General features: G+C 48.6%; 1 protein-coding gene across 2 annotated transcripts in view; it reads right to left on the bottom strand.

Annotated features, from left to right (window-relative positions):
* Positions 1-7,205: 7,205 nt before the first annotated feature.
* LOC144158432 (neuroglian-like) overlaps positions 7,206-23,566 on the bottom strand; it is a 53,439-nt gene continuing 37,078 nt past the window's right edge. Inside the window, exons 4-8 of one of the 2 annotated variants that reach the window (XM_077689315.1) lie at positions 23,164-23,407; positions 16,227-17,515; positions 14,214-14,439; positions 11,782-11,897; positions 7,206-7,790 (exon numbers count right to left, since the gene is read on the bottom strand). In XM_077689315.1, coding sequence (XP_077545441.1) covers positions 7,659-7,790; positions 11,782-11,897; positions 14,214-14,439; positions 16,227-17,515; positions 23,164-23,407 — 2,007 coding nt within the window. In that variant the 3' untranslated portion in view covers positions 7,206-7,658. Of the gene's footprint in view, positions 7,791-9,936; positions 10,021-11,781; positions 11,898-14,213; positions 14,440-16,226; positions 17,516-23,163; positions 23,408-23,566 lie in introns of those variants that run through there. The other variant, XM_077689316.1, reaches the window with a different exon arrangement.

Raw genomic sequence — 23,566 nt, forward strand, 5'->3', positions numbered from 1 at the left:
GGCTGCCAAGGAGCTAGTATTGTGTGCTCTGAGCTTTTATGCGACAGACACCTTCCATGGAAGCGTTGGTAGCGACCGCACCAGCGACCGCCTCCAGTCGACAGTCTGCCGGTATCACTGCAGACATGCTTTCGCCTTTCTTTAGAAGGTTCGCTGGAGAAGGCTTCCATGGGTTCTACCATGCATTTATCAGTTTCAGCTGGAGCGTGCGCATCAGCCTTCAGTCACTGCCGCTCGATGGAATGGAGGTTTCAATTTAGTGGCCGTTCATCAGTCATCGTCTGCTAGCAAAACGTTCCAATGCGGCCTTGCATGACCGTGGACTTCATTTATCGTCAGGGAGGCAGACGGTTTTGCATGAGGCGTTGCATGTCACACTATTCTTGCAAAAACGTTACTTGCAGGATAGTATGTAATCAACGGCGTGTATCTATTATCGGAGGCGATCTTTATGCATTCCAACGGGTTTTGGCCAGCGTCTTCGTCGTCTGGCAGGAAGCAGAGCATGCCAAGCTTGTGAAGGAGAGAGTTGAGACTGAAAGAAACAGCATGCAGCCGTAAGGAAGGTGAAGGAATAGAGGGGAGTGACTGTAGAGAGCTTCCTCTAACAAGACCTATGAAGAGCAAAGGGAAATAAATGAAACAAATTAGAAAAGCTGTGGCTGTTATTCCTTTCTTTGTAGCACATGCCAATTTGGGTGACTTGCCGGCCATTTGGAGCTTTGAGGAGTGAATGGGCCCTGTTTGGAAAATTTAGAAAACTGAGAATTGGAAAAGTAAAAGTTGTGCACCATTTTTTTTAAATGCAGAGCATTTCAGTAACTGACGATGTCACCCGCGTTGACGTCCGTAGTCGTAGTCCGCACCCCTGCCCCTACACTATATAAAAAAAATACTATCCGGCGCCTAGTTTCGATCCCTCGACCCTGCGGGCGGAACGCAATGTACTTGGTGCTCTACCCACTGTGCCACAAAGCCGACACCGAATGGGAGGCTACGAACGCGCCTTATATCCTTGAATCATTGAAACCACGTCAAGAAGCTGCTGATACAACGCATTCACTACCACCAACTCCCCAAACACTAAACGTTAACGCAATACACCCACCCCTTATGCGACGCATTTACGCGAGTCCCCCTCGCGGGGAGATGGGCCCAATTTTTTTGTTTCAGCCTCCTCATGTGATCCTCGTATTGTGAAAATTGGGATATTCTGCAGTCCGTTTTAGTTACAACACCACCGTCAGTCAGACCACGGAAGCTTCGCTTTAACATTTCATTTGGCCTATTTGGCCAACGAAGGGTGTTCTCCCGAAATAGCCAGTAAAATAGAAAGGAAAGACACCGAAGTTCTGCTTAAGGGTTCTGAACGGAAAAGCACAATGTTCAAACAAACGCGTGAGACGCTTTCTTGCGTCCCGAGTGCTCCAATGGCTTCGTTCATTGTAGCGTGCGACGCTCCTCTATGTGATTACCTTTTGCTTTTACGCTTTCGTATGGCTAAAATCGGTCTCTTTTCCTTGTGCTGCTGCTTGCTGATGCCACGGTGTAATAGGAGAATTTACGACGAGTCTGCATTGCGCTTCCTGTGTTGACGGTAATTAAGAGCCGGCTTGCACGGGCACGGGGGCAAGGGCATAGCTCGTTCCTCACGCTCGTGGTAGTGGCTCGTGTTCAGCCCCAGGAAATGGGCGACTGGCTCTGTGGCTCCCTTATCTCCGTCGCTTACCGCGACAGCCTGCATGGTCACTAGTTTGGTTCGTTTGGCTCCAGCCCCATCACCTTATAGGAACAGTGAGTTCAATTGTAAACATTGTGTGTCCAGACTGCAATATGTAAACATGTTGTAGTTTGGAGTCTCTAGGCCATGTTTCCACTCTTGCTGAGTTTACACGACTTTATTTAGTATAAAACCAAATTCGAAAGTGGTGGTGGTAGTGATTTATTAAGAAGGCAGGGAAGAACAAAAACTGGGGATATTGTTGAACTCAACGGGGAGTTCACCTTCATAATACCCAGTCCAGGGAAGGGAGAGGGGGTTCAAAGGATAGGAAGACGGAAAGAGAGGAAAGAAGGAGGTGAGTGGGGTATAGTCTATGCGGCGTTCGTCTCGTCCAAGGCTCGACGGCTACAAACGATGCACAAGTCCTGTAACAACAAGGAAGTTGAGGAGGTGCTGGAAGACATCCCGTTGGAAGGTGTCCGGACGCGTTGGGAAAAGCAAGTCTTCCAGCTTGTGGCTTGGTGCACCGACTCGCTGGAGGGCGGCCCGAAGTTCCTCCCTCGCGGTGTCATGCTCGTGGCACGAGCACAGTAAGTCCTCGAGCGTATCGGGCTCCGGGCAATAGGCGCAGGTGGGGGATGCCCGGCGGCCTTGGTGGTGCAGGCGGACTCCCACGTTGCAGCAATTAAGCCGCAGGCGAAGCAGGAGCGACCGGGTGTCTCTGCTGACGCGTCCAGGCAGGACCCGTGGGGTTCACCCACTGACCACTCGGGCATCTGGATGGAGGGCCTCCACCACCCGGGCCAGGATAGTCCTTGCAGCGTCAAATGGCACCAAGTCCAGAGAGGATGGAACCCCTGTCTGGTGAGCAGCACCCTTGGCCAGGGCGTCTCACCTCGTTGCCTATGATGCCCACGTGCGATGGCAGCCAGTGAAGTCGCAGGGGACACCCCTTGGCCTCCACTGCATGAAGCTTCGCCGCAAGCGACCGCTCTACGTAGCCGCTGGAGTTGTCTGGCTGGTCAGCAGCTCGCAGACGGAGAGGGCACACCGGGAGTCAGTCAGGATGATGGCTTCCCGGACCTAGGTCCCCTGCCCTAGAAGAAGATCAGCGGCCAAGTGGAGCCTAGCCAGCTCTGCGTAGGTGGGTGAGGCCGGGAAAGGGAGGCTACTTACCTGGCTGGTGCCAAGTTCAAGGGAGGTACAGGCAGCTCCGGCTCTGCCCGTCAATTGTCGCACGGAGCAATCCGTGTACGCCTGCAGAAGTCCGGCAGCGTCGTACTGCAGCAGGGCGGCCACCTCCTGGTATATGGCCTGGGATGGAGTGGACCTTTTGCTACGGACCCCCGGCAATGTGGTGGCGATGCGTAGAGCCTGCCCCGTGCCTGGGGGTGGTGGCTCTAGGCGGGGCCGCTGTGGCAACATGATATGGCCCTCGTACGTACTGAGCAGCATGACCATCCGAGAGTTGGGCCGGCTGCTGTAGCGCTGGAGGAGTGTCGCGCCGTCCGATGTGCCCTGCAGGCGCTGGATGTGGTGGAGCCCCACCTGCAGGACCCGCATCGGGATCGGTCAGGAGCCTGCCTCTGTGTACGTCGCCGCCACCGGAGATGTGCTCAGAAGGCCCAGGCCAAGGCAGATAGCCCGGCGCTGATCCACCTCCCGCTCCTCCCGCCGGCGCGGCTTGAGTTGCACCAAAGGCAGAGCATAGAGGACAGTGGACGACGCCATACCGTGGAACACCCGCAGGGCCACGGGGTGTGTGCAGCCCTGGCCATGCGCCAGCAACCTCCGGACGCCCTGGAAGACCCTCGTTGTGCGTTGCTGGAGCGCCTTCACCGTAGGTAGCCAGGACAACGGGAAAGTTGACCAGGAGCCCCAGATACTTGGCCCTGGTGCACCACGGAATGGACTGGCCGTTCAAGGTGAGCGGCGGTGTCGCCTTACGTGCCCTGTAGCCCCTCGGGTAGAAGACCAAGGCTGGCGTTTTCGACTCGGACAGCTGCAGGTCACGGCTTGTCAGGAAGGCGGCGATCGCCCGCAGCACTCCCTCGAGGCAAGCCTTCACCTTGGAGAGTAGCTTCGTTGGTCCTTATGCCAAGATGGCGATGTCGTCGGCATAGACTGCCATCCCCACTGGAAATGCAAGCCCAGCCGTGATGCAGTCCAGCAGTTGAGCCAGTACGAGGGTGAAAAAGAATGGGCTGAGCATACTCCCCTGACGGACCCCAGACCTAAGGCCTCTGAAGCTGCTGGATTCGAAAGTGCTCTCTTCCCCTCTGCAGCCTCCTTGCCGATTTCCTGTGACGTTTCGTGTGGCGCTTACGGCGTTTCTTAGTCTCTCCTCCAATCTATATGTTTGCTCGACTCAGGTGAGTGGAGGGCACCCTAGTGCTTTTGCATACGAAAATAGTTTTGAAGCATACCCTCGGCTGTAGGTTCGAGCGGGAGAGTAATTCAGAACGCCAGTGTTGCTCTTACAAGCTTGGCTTGACGGCGCCTACTCGGCGGCTCGTCGACCCTCCGACAGAGTCTGCCGCCACCGGCGGGGTGCCCCAATTTATTCGCTTAGTAAAACTAAGCCACGACAAAATTGGTTCCAGGAAGAATTTGTCGCTGGATTATTAGGCCGAGCAAAGTCAGTGAAGTCAAAGTAGCTGCACGCAGGCGAACGCGCGACGCTTCGCTGACGTCGCTTCACGGGAGCTGTAAGCTGCGTATGCTTGCAGGACTGGTACTCAAGTAGCAAAATCTGTGCCAATTTCTGGGCCAAGATCGGCCAAACATCTAGGTCAATATTTGAGCCAATAGCCTAAAGATTACGCGATCTATACTGAACAACGTCAAACACAGATTAAAAACTACCATGTTACGAAAGGAAACAGGAGAGAGGGAGCAGACTGGGGGACAGTCTATGTCGCGTTCGTCTTGTCCAAGGCTCGACGGCTACAAACGCTGCACTAGTCCTGTCACGACAAGAACGTTGGGGAGGTTCTGGAAGACCTCCCGTTGGATGACGTCCGGTCCCGTGGGGAACAGGAAGTTTTCCAGCTTGTGGCTTGGTGCACCGAGTCCGTGTAGTGCGGTCCAAAGTTCGTCCCGCGCGGTGTCATGTTGCCGGCAAGAGCACAGTAAATGCTCGAGCATCTCGGATTCGGGGCAGTCGGCGCTGATGGGGGACTCCAAACGGCCTTGTAAAATCCGGATAAACTTGGCATCACTCGGCAGCAAGAAACCGGAACAAGATAGGGTAACCCCCAATTCCGGTATTTTTCCAGCGTAGCACCACTAGTGCAATCTGCGCCCATTTTTACAGCGAAAATGTAATATATGATGAGGATACGAGGTTCTAGCGAAGAATGCAAGTTACTTAGCAGAGTGAAGAGACCTCGGACCTCTGTTTTGTCATTTGAGACGGCTTATACTGCCGCTGTAAATATGCCTTTCCAAACAATTAGTTGTGTTTAAAGGTGAGGTCGAATTTAAGAAAATCAGTGTAGTATTGGTCTTCGTACCCTAGCTTCCCCACATGGTGTGCGGCATACTGGCAATGTACGGAGATAGTATAATTACAGCCCCCTTTACAGTCCTCTCCTTTCCGAGTCGCGTATACTTCTCACGGGAAGGGTCAGTGTCCTCTATGTGTATTGCGCAATGCCGCGCGGTCCTCATCAGCGGCCATCTGTGCGGCGCACTAAGGTATGGGTTTTATTGGCGTAGCTGCCCTTTAAAAAACGTCATTGTGTCTACCCACCATAGGTGTGGGCGCTTAGTCTGTGACGTCACCGCCATGTGCCAAATCCCCAGTAAACCTAAGCCCCATACTACCAAATAACACCTCGGCGCCACCTTCAATGGCCTTCCATGTGCACAGGTTGGAAGGGCTCTGATTTTTATGTGTTTCTTTTCTAGTGTAATAAGGGTCTCGTTCTAGGGAGACGCAATTTTGCGGATAAGTTGTGCGAACGCTTTACGTACTACGAGAAACGTAATTCGTCGGTTTCAGCCCCGTGTGCGCAGTAACCTTCACGGTTATCTTTATCCTTTTGTGACTTCATGCACGTGTCTCACGTATAGTGTGAGCAGTGCGGAGGGAGCGCGACGGTTGATTAAGAAGGAATTTACAGAAATTTTTAGTAGTGTATACCTGTTTGTAGGCAATCTTACGTCTTGATGGCGCGCTTTACAATATCCAGACCTTCTGTTGTTTTTATTTTTCTTGGACAGATATAGTTCGTACACTGACTTAGAAATAAATGATAATTTTAATTTATTGTACCGATAGAATAGGCTACACAAATAAGCATTTTTTTACAATTTTTCCACATTTCTGTTCTGGGATTTTTTCGCCATAACCGCAGAAGGTGGTCGTAACATCGACAAAAATTGATTAGTTAGTGAATTTCACATTTTTATAAAATTGTTGTGCTAATTTTGTTTGAGCTGCTTGCACAAGTATTCATCTTTATGTTATTCTAACAGTTATTGTCTGCACTTTGTCCTTGTGCCTTCTGGTGCATATACACGGCGTTACACGGTGTCTTCTTTTCTACGTTTTTCTCGAATTCCTTTGGTGTTTCTGTTTCATTAGTGTGAGGCCAATCGTAAAGAAAGGTTACCTTTTGTAAGTGAATTTGGGCAATGGTACACTTACTTTTTTATTTTTTCTACCAAACATCTCTGTTTGCTACATTAAGGCATTAAAAGTGTGACACGCCGGTGCGAGAAGTGCTAGCTTTGTTGCGCGGCCAGGAAACAGAAATCAGGGCTGTTTTCGGGTTATTCTTGTTTATGCTGCAAACTAGGCCGAATGCCGTACAGCTCAATTGTACGCACTGCCTAAGCGCACGCTCCCATAGAGGATTCCTGGAGAGGTATCCAGTCGAAAAGAATCTTCATGTCGGCTTCAGCTAAGCAACCCACAATGTTCTGTCTCAGATGTTGACATGTCTTACCAGCGCAGTTGGTTTACAAGCCGTAAGTTCGGTGTTGCAGGAAAAATTACCAAGAAAATGCCAAGCGCTCGTGAACGCGTGCCCCGCTCAGTCATCCGAGAGCCTTCGCCATGCGTGGCGGCTTTAGCAAAAAAACTGGCAACAAACCTGAGGAGCGAAAAAAAGGCGAGCGCTCGTGAGCGCGTGCCTCGCGGCAACCACCGAGTACCTGGCTTGCGCCGTGGATTTAGCGAGAAAAAAAACTCTTGCCCTCTCGTCAAGCACTACCGCACATGTAATGCTTCGCATAAGAAACACTGCAATATCGATGCATATCATGATGGCTACTACTAGCACAGTGAAAGCAACGACGGAGCATGTAAAAAAGCATTTCACACTTTTCCATTTGCGTAGTAATGTGTCCTTCACTGCTCACGTATAAAGAAATCCAGCAATGCTCACCTACTACAGTTTCGCCATTCACGTCTTGCGCGTGAGGGCAAGCTTTGCTGAATTTTTTTATAGCGATATAATCTTAATTGCTGCCGCCGTTGCACGTGGTGTGTAACATCATCATCGCATCAATCTTGTAAGCGAAGTATCAAAAGAATAGTGTAGCAGGGTTTTCCTACAAATCATTTTTATTCCTTTATAATGATGGCATATCAGTTACTAAGCCAAGTACCTCGGAAGTGGGAAAAATGTGTTTGGAACTTGAGTAATTCTCTGTTTACATCCCACGTACGTTAACCCTAAAATGGCGCAACTCAGAAAGTATTCCTCGTCAGGACCTCCGCCTCATGGCAGCAACAATTTTTGAAGGTAAGTACTTCTGCCGCAATGATCACAACTGAATATCAACGCTAAGGTAGAAATTTTGCAGGCTCAGACAATAACGGACGCACAAATCCCCTCTAATGCATCTGTTTAGAGACACAATGCACCAACAAAACAACTTTCACACAATAAATCGCGTTACATAAAGTCGCTGGTCCTGCACTTCACTCCGCTGGAGGCTTCCATGAGCGCCGAAGGGATCTCTGAAGTTCGGCGAACCCACTCTGCACAGCCTCCTTCAGCTCTTCCAAATCTTTGGCTTGCCGGTCAAGGCCAGAGAGTAGACTAGAAATATGCTGCAAAAAACAAAGGTAGCAGACCAACAGTCCCGAAATAATTTGTAACAGTCTGCCTGCGGCGAGACACTGTTTTGTAGCGAATTGCTGCAGCACCCGTTACTCACTATGAAATTATTTTGGCGTTAATTAAATCTTCTCCAGGAATATACGTTGCATTTTCAAAGTAGCCGGGTTTGAAGCTTTTGAGGATGAACAATTCAAACAATAATTACATTGACTTACTCTAGCGAGAAGTTGTGTCTTTGTGCGTGTTTTATTTTCGTTATTTGTGACTATATCTGGAAAGTTTTCTACAGCGTTATAGGTTGAAAGTATCAATCACGAAAAAAATGTATGATCAGAGATAAGCACTATGCAAAGGAACAACTGCAAAGGAACAACTGTCCGACTGCCAAGTGAACGTGCCTGTTTTGTGAGGGCCACCATGTTCTTCGCCGACACACGCATAAGCAACCCGAATGCCCGCAATGAATGCTGGGGTGAACCGCGCACAGCACACCTCAGCCGAGTGGGTCTCATGGCTGGGGGCCATGAGATTTGACACGAAGTAGTGGCCGTTGGCATCATGATCATCATAATCGGTAGACCAAATACAGTAATGCCTCGTTAATTCTAACTCGAATATTTCGAAATATCGGTCATTTAAACTTTTTCTCGCCGTGCATTTACCTCCCACTGGTGCTTCTATTTAGCTACGTTCATCTCGCAACGTTTCTTTGGTGAACCAGAAATATTTCGAAATGTTGACAGGGAGGACAGAAGAAAAATTCCGCTGGGGGCAGCTGATAAGGTTTTCGTTCGAGCGCTTAGCTCCCGCTACGCGCCGAACTCGGTCATCATCATAATCAGCCCGTCTACGCCCACTGCAGGGCAAAGGCCTCTCCCATAGATCTCCAATTATTCCGGTCCGGTGCTACCTGCGACCAATTCATCTCCGAAAACTTCTTGATCTCATCTGCCTATCTAATCTTCTGCCTCCCAATTCCACGCTTGCATTATCTAGGCATCCACTCTGTCCCCCTAATGACCAACGCTTAGTAGCCGAACTCGGTAATGAACAGCAAATTTTCGCGGAGTACGCGCTGCACGTGGCTGATGTCCCGTTACCGGAATGCTGTCTGACACCTACATCAAAGCGATAGCTGTTGGCGACCGACGTGATCATGCGGGTGACGAGGAGCCTCGCGAAGTGCCTACAACGGCAGAAACAACAAAAAATGCGCGCCCGCTTCGCAACGAGGTGGAATGTAGCGGCGATGACGTAAGATTTATGAGATGTATTGACCAGCTCGACGACGCGTATATGGGACGAAATACAAACGCGAAACCGGCGAGGATTACGCCGTTCTCTCCACCATAATTGAGAAAAATATTGTTTTTCCTGCGAATTAGTTTGCCTTGATTACAAAAGCTCCCCTGTGCAGTGGGGCTTTTGTTTCCAGCACTAGCTCTTATAACAATTACCTTGCCGCAAATTCAGAGTAAATTACCTTAACTTTAAACTCCGTTATTTCGAAATTTTCAGCAGATTTTACGACTGCGAATAAACGAGGGATTACAGTATTTATGCCAATTAAGTGCATTATCGTATGACAAACCACCACCATTACGTAAGCGGTGTCCGAGGGCACCTCCACCCACTTTAGCAGCTTTTTTTCTAGGATCCTTGATACTTGGCGGAAAACGCAATAAAGCAGCAATAACCAATGCAAAGAGACACCCAACCTGTTATTGTGCTTAATAGGAAAACATTACTCCATATTTTAAGGAGTGCCACCTTGAAAGTATTTTCACTGTATACCATGATGACTTGGGGCCGAGACCGGAATGACAGTGGAAAGAGCACCAATGAATGTATTGTCTTGTCTTAATATCATCGTCCTTACCATTTCCATTTTAAGTCGGTTTCTTCTTCTCTCTAGTAAATAGTTGATAAGCATGATCAATTGCCCTTGATCGCCCTACACATACGCTATTAGCGAAAAACAGTTTTTTTTGTGGAATTAACATGCCCGGAATATTCGCATTGCGGTAAGTACATGCCTCGCTACATAGGTTTTTGTATAGAAGTCCACAACACAATATCTAGGTCCTGTGGTTGCCAGCAGCACTCCACGCTCGGCTGTGGTGCATTGCAAATATGGCCTAACATACCTGCGAAGCATGTCTATTGCAAGTTTGTATAGTAGTGCTGCACGCAGACTGCCAAGCAGGGTGGTGCGTTAGCCTGCAAACAGGGTGGAAACGTTGCAGTGACTCCTCACGTCATACGACTTCTCTAGAGAGATCTCACATAATTTTCCGCATACCCAGCTTTCTCGCTCAAAATTCCAACCTCTCAGGAACCTAGCAAAACCACTTTAGGAAAGTGATATTTGGCATAAAGCCAGAAGTCAACGTGAGAATGAAAACACTAAGAGAACTATTCAGGAGTATGAACATTTTTTGTGTAATTTGCTGTCAAATCTTACTCCCCATGCATTTCTATGCGATAGTTTGCATGGCTTAGGAACCTAGTCGCGCAACGTGCGCGATTTAAAACTGTGCGCAAAGCAAGTATTCGCCTCAAATATTAGCCGTGCAAAAGAACTTTTCATTTCGCTAAAAAATTACAGAGTAATCACTGTTGAAAGAACTGCCATGAGCGGGAAAGCTGCACATGACATTGTATAAATAAGTTCCATTGTATATACGGGTTACTTTTTGTCTACATAGCGCTAATATATACCGGGCGATCAAAATATGTCGAAAGGTCTTTTAAAAATTAGGCAATTAGATTTACGTAACGACTACCTATATAGTCAGGTTATGCACCCAGGGGAACATATCATCAGGTGGTAATTATTCATGTCGGTGGTATATAACTGAAATTGAATAATTATGTTTTCAGTGGCTGCCGTGGGCGGGCATGTTTGTATTTGAAAGTTAGACGCAATCACGTTTTTACGCAGTTTCAGTTGTCAGAATTCTTCTAGCGCATTTGAACTCCGAGGTATCGGACTGCGAGGTTTAATTGCCGTTCGAATGATTACGCATGCTAGACAGTGACGACCGGCGCAAAGCTCCTACCTTTTGGTCTGTGTTTCGATAGCGGCTTTGAGTACTGCAGATTGCGAAACCGAAAGGGTGTCAGTCATCACTTTTGTTTATGCCTCCACCCCATTGTTAAACTAAACACCGTACACAGCAGGCACATCACAAAAAGGAAGCGCTTTGCGCCGGTCTTTACTGTCTTGCATGCGTAATCATGGGGACGGGAATTAAACATCGCAGTTTGATACCGTGTAGTACGGATGCGGTAGAAGAATTCTGCGAAATTAAACTACGTAGAAAACTAATTGCGTTTAACTTTTCAATGCAAATATGCCTGCTTAGTACAGCCACTGAAAAGTTAATTACTCAATTTTAGTTAACCACGCCACCGACATCAACAATCACCACCTAATTCCGCGTTTTTCTGGGCGCATAATCTCACTGTAGGGGTGGTCTTCAAGTAATTATAAGCGCCTCATTTAAAGAACGCCTTTCGGTGCAACTTTAATCCCCTGTTTGCGGTACGCCAATGGGGCCAATTTCGTTAAATCCGTAGCTATGAGCATATGTTCTCTGGTGGGAGATGTATCAACTTCATGTAATAAAAGACAAAAAATATCGGAAGCGGGGAAGAGATTGCGTGTTATCCTCGCAATTTCGATTACCTCAGTTTCGGAACAAATACAACCAAGGTTTCTTTTTTTAATTTCATTTAGGTTGCCATGTCGGCTATTTTTAGTATAATCTTTTGGTGACGCCAATATCTGATATCAGTTTATCGGTAGTGGATATTTAAAGCTTTCTCCTTAAAAGGAAGTGTAGAAAAAAAGAAGTACAGAAAGAAGAATAAGGATATCATTATACCGAAAGAAAGAAACGACGATGGAAAGAGGGCAAACAGCCGTAGGGAAATGCCAAACACAAACGTTTAGTGCAAGCTCTCGCAGTTCCTTACCGGTTGTATTTGGTCAATGCCTTGCCCATTCCCACTGGCGTCGACCTCCAACGAATCCTTCTTCTCGATTGTCTTGAACGTGGAGAAGCTGGACGCTGTTCTAACCGCGTGTTTTTCTTGAGATGGGAAGATTACATGCAAGAAATCAATGGTCACAGTGTTAGCGTCTAATTAAAACTATGCAAAAAACTACGTCTTCGCGCACCTGTGAACCAAATATCCATTTTTTTTACTAAAGTGAAGCATTTGCTCGCAAGGTAAAGTACACTAACGGTCTATTTAAAGAAGTGTAATCACCTTAGCAAGCGGCATAATCCGTACATCTACAAGCGAGCGTCAACTTAAAAAAACTGCTTCATTGACTTTTCTGAACAGGGTAACGTATGGTCTCGTCATAAATGACAAGCAGGCTAATTGAATATCCAACGAAGCATGCAGTAGCTTCAGTGATGGTTACTTCTGCTTCTGGTAGATACTCTTCACTCGGTGTAAAATACATAAAGGCGCATGTACTTGAAACTGCCTGCATTGTGCTTTTAAACTCATTCACGTACTGGGAGCATTACAGTACTTGACCACTACGGTGTGGGTGCTGGCGTAAATAGTACGAAATATTGGGCGATAGATCCCTGCTTAAGCAGCAAATGCTTAGGGTAAGCTCGTAATCCGCTAGTGCAGTATATGGCAGGGTATAAACTTATTGGGTGAACTACTATCGTCAGCTTCCATACGGTTGCATTCCACTTCCGAGTGTATCCGTACGCCAGGGAAGGCGGTAATGTGGAACAAAGGCACGAAAGCTGTCCTCCCCAGCACTTGCTGCTTAGCGAGGCCAATTATGACACCGGTGCATCAGCCTTCAAAATCAATTAAAGAACAAACGTACTAACGGTTACCTCGCAAGAAATGCAGGTTGGTGGGACGTTTGTACGGAATTCATGTGTTTATGTTTATTATTATTCGTTTATGCACACCCGCCGCGGTGGCTCAGTGGCTAAGGCGTTGCGCTGCTGAGCACGAGGTCGCGGGTTCGATTCCCGGCCGCGGCGGCCACTTTTCTGATGGAGGCGAAAAGCAAAAACGCCCGTGTGTACGAGATTTCGGCGCACGTTAAAGATCCCCAGGTGGTCAAAATTAATCCGGAGCCCTCCACTACGGCGCGCCTCATCGCCTGCGTTGCGTCGGCGCGTTAAACCCTACAATCAATCAAATCGTTTATGCATAACAATGGTTATTTTCTATATATTTATTTTAAACACCTCCTCGTCCAAAGGCGGGCGAAGTACCGTCATTTCTTCGTTTTCGATATTTCAGCGTTTGTTAAATATCTCGAGATCGTTAAATTATTTTGCACCCATTAACTACTGTCTGTGTCGAATCCGATTGAAATCGTTCAATTACATCAAATGTGATCACGTGGACCGTCGAGTAAGTGGTGTGGATTTCAGTTATTCCACTACTGAAGGCTTCCAGCCAGTTTACGGCACCACTAGATCCATTTGATACACAAAATAACATTCCCAGCCAAAAATTCACTGAAGATCATTGTACCCCCTGATGTGAAATTTGGGCGCGCCGAGGGCTGCCATCTTCTCGGTCACGGCGCATATCTGCTAAGCCTCAGGAAGGGATCGCGTGATCAGCGAACGCACAGGGACGCATGCTACGCTGGTGTTATCTCGCAATACGCCGGCCCCAGCCGGCCCGCTTATTGTTGCAAATCATGCTGTAACAACCCTCGCAAATTTCCCGTGCTCCGGATTAGCCAGGAAGGGATGCAGACAGCATTGTGTTGCAAATCGGGTTTGAAGCTCCTGCGCATATGTAACGTGGTTTGGATTAGCGGCGAACAAAACAACATTTGAGAAGGAGGAGGTCGAGGAGGGCGCTCCTTATGCGGCGACGCGTGGAACCAGAGTGAGGGGTAGGCAGTGAGAGAGATGCCCCCATAGCCGCGCGTGCCGCGCTCTTTTTCACCCTTCGCAAGCCGCTCCTCTCGGTTTTCTCTCTGCCTCCGCTGCTGCGTTCGGTCATTCGATCACGGTGACGCCTACGCCGCGAAGCCAACGGCTGCCGCAGGGCTGCACCCAAAAATTAAAACCACTTGCACTTCATGTGACATCTGCTGAAAGAGCTGTTGTGTCGGCTCGAACGTATACGCCACCTCGTCGGTGAACGGCAGTGCTAACGCCGCGCAAATCGTAGTGTTCGCCTGAAGTAATCGCCGGCCAACGTCAGCGGCGTGAGGCGCCCTCCCATCTCCCACCCCTTTTGGGAAGGAGAGAAACCCGCCCTGCGAGACCACTACGCCTTCTATCGGTGGACCTGGGAACCTGCTTCACCTGCAAAAAATGGTTTCACCTGCAACAGCTCCGTTGTCAAAATTACCTTGTCTGTCAGGGTCAGTGATGTGTTAAGATGTCAGTGCTAACCTGTCACTCCAGTGTCGACCTCTTTAATAACCGAGGGCCGTTCATGCTTGCCGTCAACAGCAACAACCCGCATCTCGTACAGGGCGCCCTTCTCCAGGCCATGAACTATGGTTTTGTCTTCGTATTCTTCCTCCATTGAGGCCTCCCAAGTCTCGTCACCCTTCCGGCGGTACTGGACGTAGAAATGGCTGCCCGGGTGCCCCTTAATTGCCGGCAGCCACGTCACCTGCGGCAAACCGCACATGAAGAATCCGAAGAATGCGCTTGACGATTTGCACAGGAAGATTAAAGCGGATAAAACCTATGCTTGGGTAGCGTAAAATACAAGGGAAGAACTCTGCGACCGTTGCTGAATTTGCATTGGAAAGAGTTCTAAGGCTGTCTGCGTCTCGACTTAAAGCCTAAGGAGCTCAGTCAAAAACGGCGGGGAACGAATACAAACTTTCCCTTAGCAATTGCAAAACGTAACCTCCAATTTCAATCCAATCTCTCGCCATAAATAAAGCTATTCACATGTTTAAGGCAAGAAACTCGCATCTCTTCCCCGAATGCCATGTTGTTATAAACAAACAATACAACAAGTTAGTTTAAAACAGCTTTCTGCACGTTAAGGACTGCTCGTGAAGCGAACGCGGAAACCTGTCGTTGAAGCTCTACAAATGGCATCTACGAGCCGTAATAAGTAATTTCTCGGAGGGCATGAAGCGCTCCCAGTCCTCCCGCACTAGAAATGCTCTAGGCAGTTGTACAGATATTTCGCCCCAGCGACTTACTTTTTCAAGGTGTTCCCAACAGCGCAGGCAGCGCACTTCTATGTTCCCTTTACCTGTGGACATCTTTGTATGTGTGGCCTTATGCACCGTTCGCACTTTGGAGACCAGTGTTGCCTTCTCTTTGAGACTAAGGAAGGCACTGCACTCGAAAGCAATGCTTAAAACTGTCGATATCAACTCACCGTACCTGGCCTGTGCAATCGTTGTTCTAGACAAGCATGCGAATGTCTAGAAGCAACACGCTTCCCGCCTAGTTTGTGAAGGGCTAAACAACCTATGCAGTTTTTGCGGGGGGACATCACAATTATGAGACAGGAAAACGTTGGGACTATAGTTACCACGTGAGCACTTATTGTGAGGCCAATAAAGTTACAATCATTCTGAACGCCAGATGTCTGAACTAAAACCGGCTAATGGCAGAATCCCTACTCCAGACTGCGTCTTTCTATGCAGGTTTTACGTTAGCATTTTATGTTAGGGAAAGGCGGTCCTTCTTATAGTACTAACGCGTGGGGGGATACCAATCGTCGGGGAGCGTAGACAAAGGCATTAGCACGAAAATCAGTTGCAGTGAAGAAAATGATAAACGCGAACATTGACTAAAAACCCCAAGTACCGACACAGTCCACAGGATGCATTACCCCTTGCCTTACGTCATACAAACAACTGTGCTTGCAAATACAGTAATATAAATCCAAAGTCGCACTACGACCATGTTACATGGTTAAAGGCATCAAAAATCCTCCAGGCAAGTCCCTTTTGTTGAAATATAAGGAAAGCTGTAAACCTTATTACCGTGGCTGTTCATTCCCGAAGTTGCAGGCACACTCGTGATCACCGGTTTCTACTCCCTCGAACAGTGATTACTGCCGTTCCGCGCAGCTAAGAGACACGGGAGTTATCCGGCACCCAGTTATAGAGGGTTAGGAAGTAATGATGGGAACCTAGGTTGTTTACGTGCGCAGAAGTATCCTCTCCAAAGATGAAACTTTTATTCTCAAACAAAAAATAGATCAAGACGGAAATATAAACGGAATAGACAGAAATAGAAATATAACTGGTGTCTTGTAATCAATCCCCGAAACGTAATAAGTATGCTACGAGGCTTATTCTGTACGCCTGTGGTCCGAATAAAGAAGCGTAGTGAATAGCCACAAGGTAAACCGATTTATCTTTTCGGTTCCTTACTAATTTGCCCTTAAGCGACGTTTGGAAAGCAGCCATTGCGTCGGCCACATACCTGAACTTCTTCCTTGTCTTTGCCACCCGGCAGGAGCACCCAGGTGAAATCTGGTACGTCAGGCAAACGATCCGATGGATCACCGGTCCTCGCCTCCACGAAGTAGGGGTCGCCTGGGCCTTCCGCCGTAGTGGCACGGATAATTACACGGTAACTGGTGCGAGGTTTCAGGCCAGCAAGTTTGGCGTGCAAGACAAGTGGGTCCTTCACGGGCGGCGTCCTCTCCATTCTGAATCCCAAGTCCGTACCACGCACCTCCTGGTAGAAGATGCGGTAGCCCGTAAGCACGCCATTGACCTCCGAGGGTGGCTTCCACACTAGATAGAAAGCGGTTGAACCCAAAGAGATTGCTTCAAGGGATGCAACAGGACCAGGGGTACCTTCCGGCGTAATCAATTCGACAGGTTCTGTGGCCGGGCCATCGTGCTGATCGTTGAAGACTCGCAAGCGGACAATATTTAGCGAATAAGGTCGGAAGATTGACACTATCGCAGTGGTGGCGTCGGCTGTCAGAGCTGATTCCCTCTCTGTGCTCCCGCACTCTTCCGAAGTGCACGTCTGGATCTTGTAGCCACGAAAGTGGCCCCGTACTGTCTCCGGCTCCACAGGATTCCATGCGAACTCGGCTGAGCGACTGTCCAGCAATCGTACCAATCTAAAGTCAGCTGGGGCTGTGAGCGGCACATCTTCACCCGAGTAGCCTTCTACTTCTCTCGCAGCCGTGTTCGCCTGGCCTCTACGGTTGTGGGCTTCAACCTTGATACGGTAGCGTTTGAACGTTGGCTGATCGTCCACCACGTAGTGGTCTTGCCTCCAGTCCTCGATGTTCCGGGAGTCCCACATCACACCTGGGATGTCATCGCGCTTCCAGAGCACCTTGTAAAAGAAGCCCGGCGCGTTGTGTTCGAAAGGAGACATGGGAGTCCAACTGATGACCAGGTTGTCGGGGCGTTCCCCGCGCCCCATGACGCCGTGGGGGTTCTTGTGCGGCACGCCCTCAGGTGTGCTGCACTTTGAAGATGCTTCTGAGGGAGGTGAGTACCCGTACTTGTTGCGCGCCAACACGCGGAACGTGTAGTTTGCCCCGGGACTCATCGGCACGTACGACTTTGTTTCGGTTGCCGGGATGTTCACAGCCCCATCTTCCCAGTTTTCTCCGTCGAAACCGGTATTATACTGGGTGAAATACGAGAGGACAGGCGTCCCCCATTCCAGTGTAGGCTTCCATTCTATGACCGCGACAAAACTGTTGCAGTCCACACGCAACAACTCGGGTGGACTCGGTACGCCTGCAATGAAAAAAAGTGGACGACGAAAGGCGAAAGTGAATCCCATTTCTCCATCACAATGCAGTGTTTCTGCGAGATTTCGTTTTGGCTTCACTAATGAGCGCGTGCGCATGCGCCCGAGAGCGACTGCGTCTGGCTATAGCTTTCCCGTAAATTGATTTTATTCACAATGCCGTGTATAGCCGAACAGCGTGGCTACGTAGCGTCATGTAGCCAGGAGAGAAGGAAGAAACAGGCGTGATTCTTCCTGGTGTCGCACCCGCCTTTGTTTTACCTGCTCACACGCTCTCAAGGACTAATTATACTTTCCCACCTCCGTAGTCAACTCTTATATTGTAAAAACGGTGTCATTCTTTGGACTCCCAGAAATAGAATAGCAATGATGTTTTATTTTCAGCACAAGGTCAAAACCAATCCGAAGGTCTCTTTCTGAAATATTGGCAGCGACAACCTGCGAACAGGGTGAAGAACCGGAACGGGGACCGAACAGAAAACCGGAACCGAACCCGAATTTTCGACCGGAGCCGGAACTGAACCAGAAGAGTTTTTTTCAGCCATTTTAAAACTGAACCCGAACCAGAACGAATCGAAGGAACCATTCTGAACCGGTTCCTGGGCTTCAAAAATATAATTTATAGTTTTCAATTATGCTGCCCTACTTTCCGTCTGAGGATATTTTTGCCACTCGCCCGACAGCACCAGATAATATTTTGCATATTCTGTAATCCCACCATAACCAATCAGGTTATCTTATTATTATTACCGTCAAATTAATGCAAAGTTGTCCTATATACCATCAGTTTGCGTAAGACATTCCGCATCTCCCCCATTTCTTGTTGGCATTTAGAATAAGTTAAGTTAGAACGTATATTCCGAGGCAATATATCATGGATTATTCTTCATGGTTTCTATCGGCATGGTGTAATATTGTGTGAACTTTTCAATGTGTGGTTAATTTGTATATATCCCTATCTCCTTGTGAAGACCTTCAGGGACACTATCAATGATAAATCTATATATTCCAGTTATTTTCGTTTGAATGGTCAGTTGTATGCAAGCAGCAGTGAGACATAAACACTCCAAGATCTCTACGTCATCGGCACTTTTTTTGTACAGTGCGGTTGTGTCTCTTCTGTTCTAAGAGGACATAAGAATTGAAAGCCATTTTGGGGCCTTCTCATTTCCGCTTTTACAGTAGATGCGACAGAATTTCCACATCATCTTCAATCTTCTGAAAGTTCAAATTAAGGGAGCATGAAAAAAAGTCGATTAACGTGGATTAGCGGGTAGGCTGCGTGGATTACCGAGATGAGTGGAAGAGCTAATGGGAATTATTGGAATATGTGTGTTGATTAATTAGGATTAGAAGAATTAGCGGGTCGGTTAAGGTGACTTATAGGGTCCTACCAACCACAATATCTTTGGGGTCTGTGGTATTTGTAAATGTTGCGGCGCTCTCCTTGTCAACCAATCAGAAAATCTATTTCCGCGGCAAATAGCCGCACAGTTATGTGATGGCCACCTGAATGCTATAAAACTTCTTTCTTTATGCACGTTTTACGCTGTTATGTTGTTTGTAGTGTAAGATTTGCATCTCGAACTGAAGTTAATAAATAATTGCCTAATGCTTATTTTATGTTCATCCACGGGTCTTCAAAACAAGTATATTTGTGAGGTAAGACTGTAGGAAGCAACTAAACTGAAAGAAAAAGTGAGGAGCGATCAATTGGTTTGATACGAAGGACATCAAATAGCATTCTTCATTGTATTAATGCTTACAGCGCGAACAATTAGGCGAAGGGCGAAAGAAAGTGGCTGCACGGACAAGCGCTGAAACCGGCAGCGCTTGTCCGTGTAGCCGCTCTCTTTCGTCCTTTGTCTAATTGTTCGCACTGTAAGCATTATTTCAATGGAGTACCAACTCGCTCAAACTCTCCCGTTAATTAGCATTCTTCAATACCTTCTCTCCTTTTTTGCTACAGTTCTGCAGCCTTCGACAGGTGCAGCATGTCTATCTCCGGACACAGCCCCCTCCAACCCTAGGAAGCGTGCGATAGCGGTGCCAAAGTTATCATAACATCCAATCGCCCAACGGCCGACTGGATGTTTCAATTCTAATAATTTATCAGAAACCACCAATGAGACCAGTCAGGATTATATGGGCACCAGCTCGTAGCGACACCTTCGACAACGAGATCGCCCACCTCGTTGCTCGAGATTTGACCCGCCGAGACAGCTCTGATGCAGCAGAGCTCGAGCGTATGCATCCTCGAGTCACATACCAGAAAATTATGCAGCACTGTAGGTTCTGCCGTAGAACGTATTCCTCCCCGAACAAATAGCAACCGATTACCCAGGCAGATTATTCCGTGCCTTGCAGGCTAACACCTCCCCGCAACCCTCGAGACTTCCACTCTTTGACCGGGCACAATTCTCTCCACTTCGCCGCTTCTGTCGAGAGCCTGGGACGCTGAGATACCTAACAGGCGGCTACGACAAATCTACCCTACACCCCCGAAAATCCATCCTGCCACGGAGCCTTGGGAGAGCCTTGGCCAGTTCGGGCCTCAAAGATCAGCTGCGCCTGATCGAAAGGGCTGTAGACACGGCGCAAGCTCAAGGCATCCTTAAATAAGGACGCCGCTGTGATAATTTTGCTCGATTTAAATACAGTAATTCATTCTCTCTCTCTCTCTCTCTCTCTCTCTCTCTACGAGCGACGACCACCTCTGCTTGCGGCTTCACCAAGATTTATCTTTCCTAAAACCTAATCGCTACCACCTGTCACTGAAGCGCGATTAGCTAGTAGTTATCGCACATGCTTCCCTATATTCAGTCAGCGAGCCCTATTTTCCTTCTAGCTGGTGTGGTAGGGGATGAAATGTTGGGAGAATGACATCCCTTTAAACGCCACGTGCCACACGTGACAGTTGTGGCTTACGCCGAGGCGGGACAGTTTTCGATTTCTATCACTGCTAACGATCTCGTGTTAAAGCTAAAACGCCGTTGAAACTATGGGCACCCGAAGAGCGTAGCAAAGCCACCAAGTTATTTGCAGTGCGAATTTTTTTCCTCATTGTGCGAAAATACGTGTGCGTGCGCGCTTGCGGGCGTAGATATTTCATGGTACCAGAACAGATGGCGGGCGCGCAGGCTCTGTGCTACAAAGAGACCTTCCCTGCCCCAAAAAGAGGCTGCCCGCTTGCAAGTAAACTACCTGCCTGCCGGAATGCCGGCCAGCTAGAAAATTCCGGCGATGCTGTGAGATTTGGAGATGAGGGGTGGCCCGTCGCGAGCCGGCCAGTGGTGGGAGGCAGGCGGGGCGGTTGCAAAGCCGCTCCACGGCGACACTCTAGGCTACCAAAAAACGACTGTGGACGGACGGGTCGTCTGGTTAGTTGACAGATGGGGCAATGGACATCCTGAAAAGAGGCTGCCCATGGCGCAACAAGGGGGGAGAGGGGGCGTCGGAGGCACCGGGCCTCTGCCAGGAGGCTGCATGCTTGCCTTCTAGAAGACTGAGGCAAAGATGCACTATTTGAAGACGAGGTGCGGCCCGTCACTGGTCTCCGAGGGGCATGGACGAGAAGGCGGTACAGCGGCTGCTACGTAGAGTCATGATTTAGAGCGCAACCCTTACGCGCCCTCGTGTGGTTTCGCCTACTCCCTCAGTGTCGGCCTCCCTGTAACCGAGAGAACGAAGAGGCCACCGAAGATAGAGTGAGCAGGAAAGCGGAGGATGAAAGTATGGCGAAAGTGTGAGGGGGAGGGCGGAATGTCTAGAAAGCGCCAGACATGCTCCCTGGCGGCCACGTGCTGTAGAGCGCGCGCAGTCATGCGTTCGCCGATGATGCGTTCACTTCATGAGACACGGCAGCCATGCGCCGTCGCCGAGGAGACTGCATGCGCTGCACTCAAATTTCGAATTGCCGGGTATAGTATTCATCTGCCAATTTTTAGGGGCGAAGCTCCTAAAGCCATGGGTCTGTCTATCCCTTGTGTCTCGTGGTACATGACCGCCGCATGCTTTCGGAGATGTCGCAAAGTGGGCCGCGTTGCACGCGCAAGAACCGGCTGCAACCGGCAGCGCAAACTCGGCACCGGGAGCGCGAGCTTGTCTGTGTTCGCCAACGGAGGCGCGAGCGCACGTGCACTGCGAGGGGGAGATCACGCAAGAGATCACGCCACGAACGCAGGCAGTCGTTCTCGGAGATCGAACGAGACGCAAGGACCTTTGCTCGTTTCCTCTCGTCTTGTTCGGGCACAAGTTCGCCCTAAATAAAAGTTCTTTCTTTACCGTTGTGTCCCATCCTACGTGACAAATTGTGGTGGAGGTGCGGGGTAGTCCTCGATGGCGCGGGGTCTTTCACCAGGTCTGGGCCTGGGAGCATTGACTCCGAAAATAAAAGTTGATTTGTACAATGTACGCACACAGTCTTACGTCTTTCTTAATGATGTAATGGGCGAACATTCACGGGAGAGTTACGGTTACCGATGGTCTCCCCCTCTCGAGCTTCGCCCCACTTATCATCATTCATTCCGTGGATATGGCGCGATTTTTTTTGGTTTCCTCAAGAAAATAACCGCAGGGTATGAAACTGCGGGCTTATGAGCCAAGAGTAAAATTAACCTAAATTTTAAAAATGAAGGAAACTAAATTAATAAAAGTAAACTTGTGACATAAAGAGTAATGCTTTCACATTCACACACAACGCAGCCTTACGTGTCCCAGCGAACCTGTCATTTCGTTTCAGTTAGTGTTGTAATCAATGACCTACCATAGAAAACATTTTGCAGTAGATTGTACGTTTAAAGGGACTCTTCAACACTTTTTACAAACACTTTGACTTTTTGCGTCGCTTCTGGAAGTGCTGCGAAAGCTCACGGAGCGACACTGCGTGATTTCCTCGTCGCAGCGAATACACCTTCTTTTCTGCTTTGATTTTGTGACTTTCTTTTCAAAGTGGCTATCAAATGAGTTCTTTGCTGCAACTTAGAGAAACCCGGCTAATATCCGATACACCTCTGTAATGACGTATTTCGAGCGGTCGAAGGACGGCACGACCGGGAAGGAAGGAAAATATTTTGAGCAAGTTTTTAAGTTATCTTCCGGGCAGAAAAAAGAAATTTTTGGGTGGGGTACTTCGCGACCCCCTAATAGAAGTTCTGGATCTGTTGGTTGACTACGTTCTGCAAGCATTCAACATTCAGAAAAAAAAGTTTACAAAGTGCTGCATGGTTTTTTTATGTTGGCCAGGACAAGCTATGTCCATAAAAAGACCTACATCATAACTTTGTTTTTATACCGACGTGACCGAAAAGCGAAAAGTGTGCAAAAAAATTATCAGGGAATACATTCATGCCTTTTTCTTCAAACCCATTCGAACCCGTTTGAACCGCATTGAACCACTTCGAACCGGAACGGAGTTGTGCTCTGGAACCGAACCCGAAAAGCTTGAACCCGAACCCGAAAAAATAGTGGTTCGGCACCCTGCCTGTGGCACGCGCACCCGTCAGCCACATCTCTACAACACTCAACTGCATAATTGTCAGAGCTAGACAGCGCTTTTTAGCAGCCCTGCACTATCACGATACGCCACTTAAGTAAGTATCCCCAGTTCAAGGACGAAGCAGCACGCATGACGAACCTTGCACGATGAGAGTGGTGTCGGCGAAGTCGTTGTCAAGCCGGGTGTGCGCTAGACACGTGTACTTGCCGGCGTCCAACGGGACAGTCCGTGTGATGGCAAGGGAGTTATCCGTCAGCACCACGAGGCGCGGATTGCCGGCGAGGTCAAGAGGCTTTCCATTGAATAGCCACTCAATAGTAAGATCCCGGCGAGGGTCCGTCTCGGCACCGCACCTGAAGGTCACTCTGTTGCCAACTTCGGCCTGTCAGAGAAATATGATGGTGCAAGTGGGAGATAGAAACAGTTCCCGACATATCACAACAAGCCACATGTGCCAAACATGTTTTCCGCCAAGATTGTTTTAGCGGCACGTATTCTTGGTGACTTATGCACAATGTAAGAACTGATAAGAGCTTCGTAA

This window comes from Haemaphysalis longicornis, unplaced genomic scaffold (genome assembly GCF_048455015.1).
Source record: "Haemaphysalis longicornis isolate Haplotype H1 unplaced genomic scaffold, Haemaphysalis longicornis Haplotype H1 scaffold_10, whole genome shotgun sequence".
Classification (NCBI taxonomy): Eukaryota; Metazoa; Arthropoda; class Arachnida; order Ixodida; family Ixodidae; genus Haemaphysalis; species Haemaphysalis longicornis.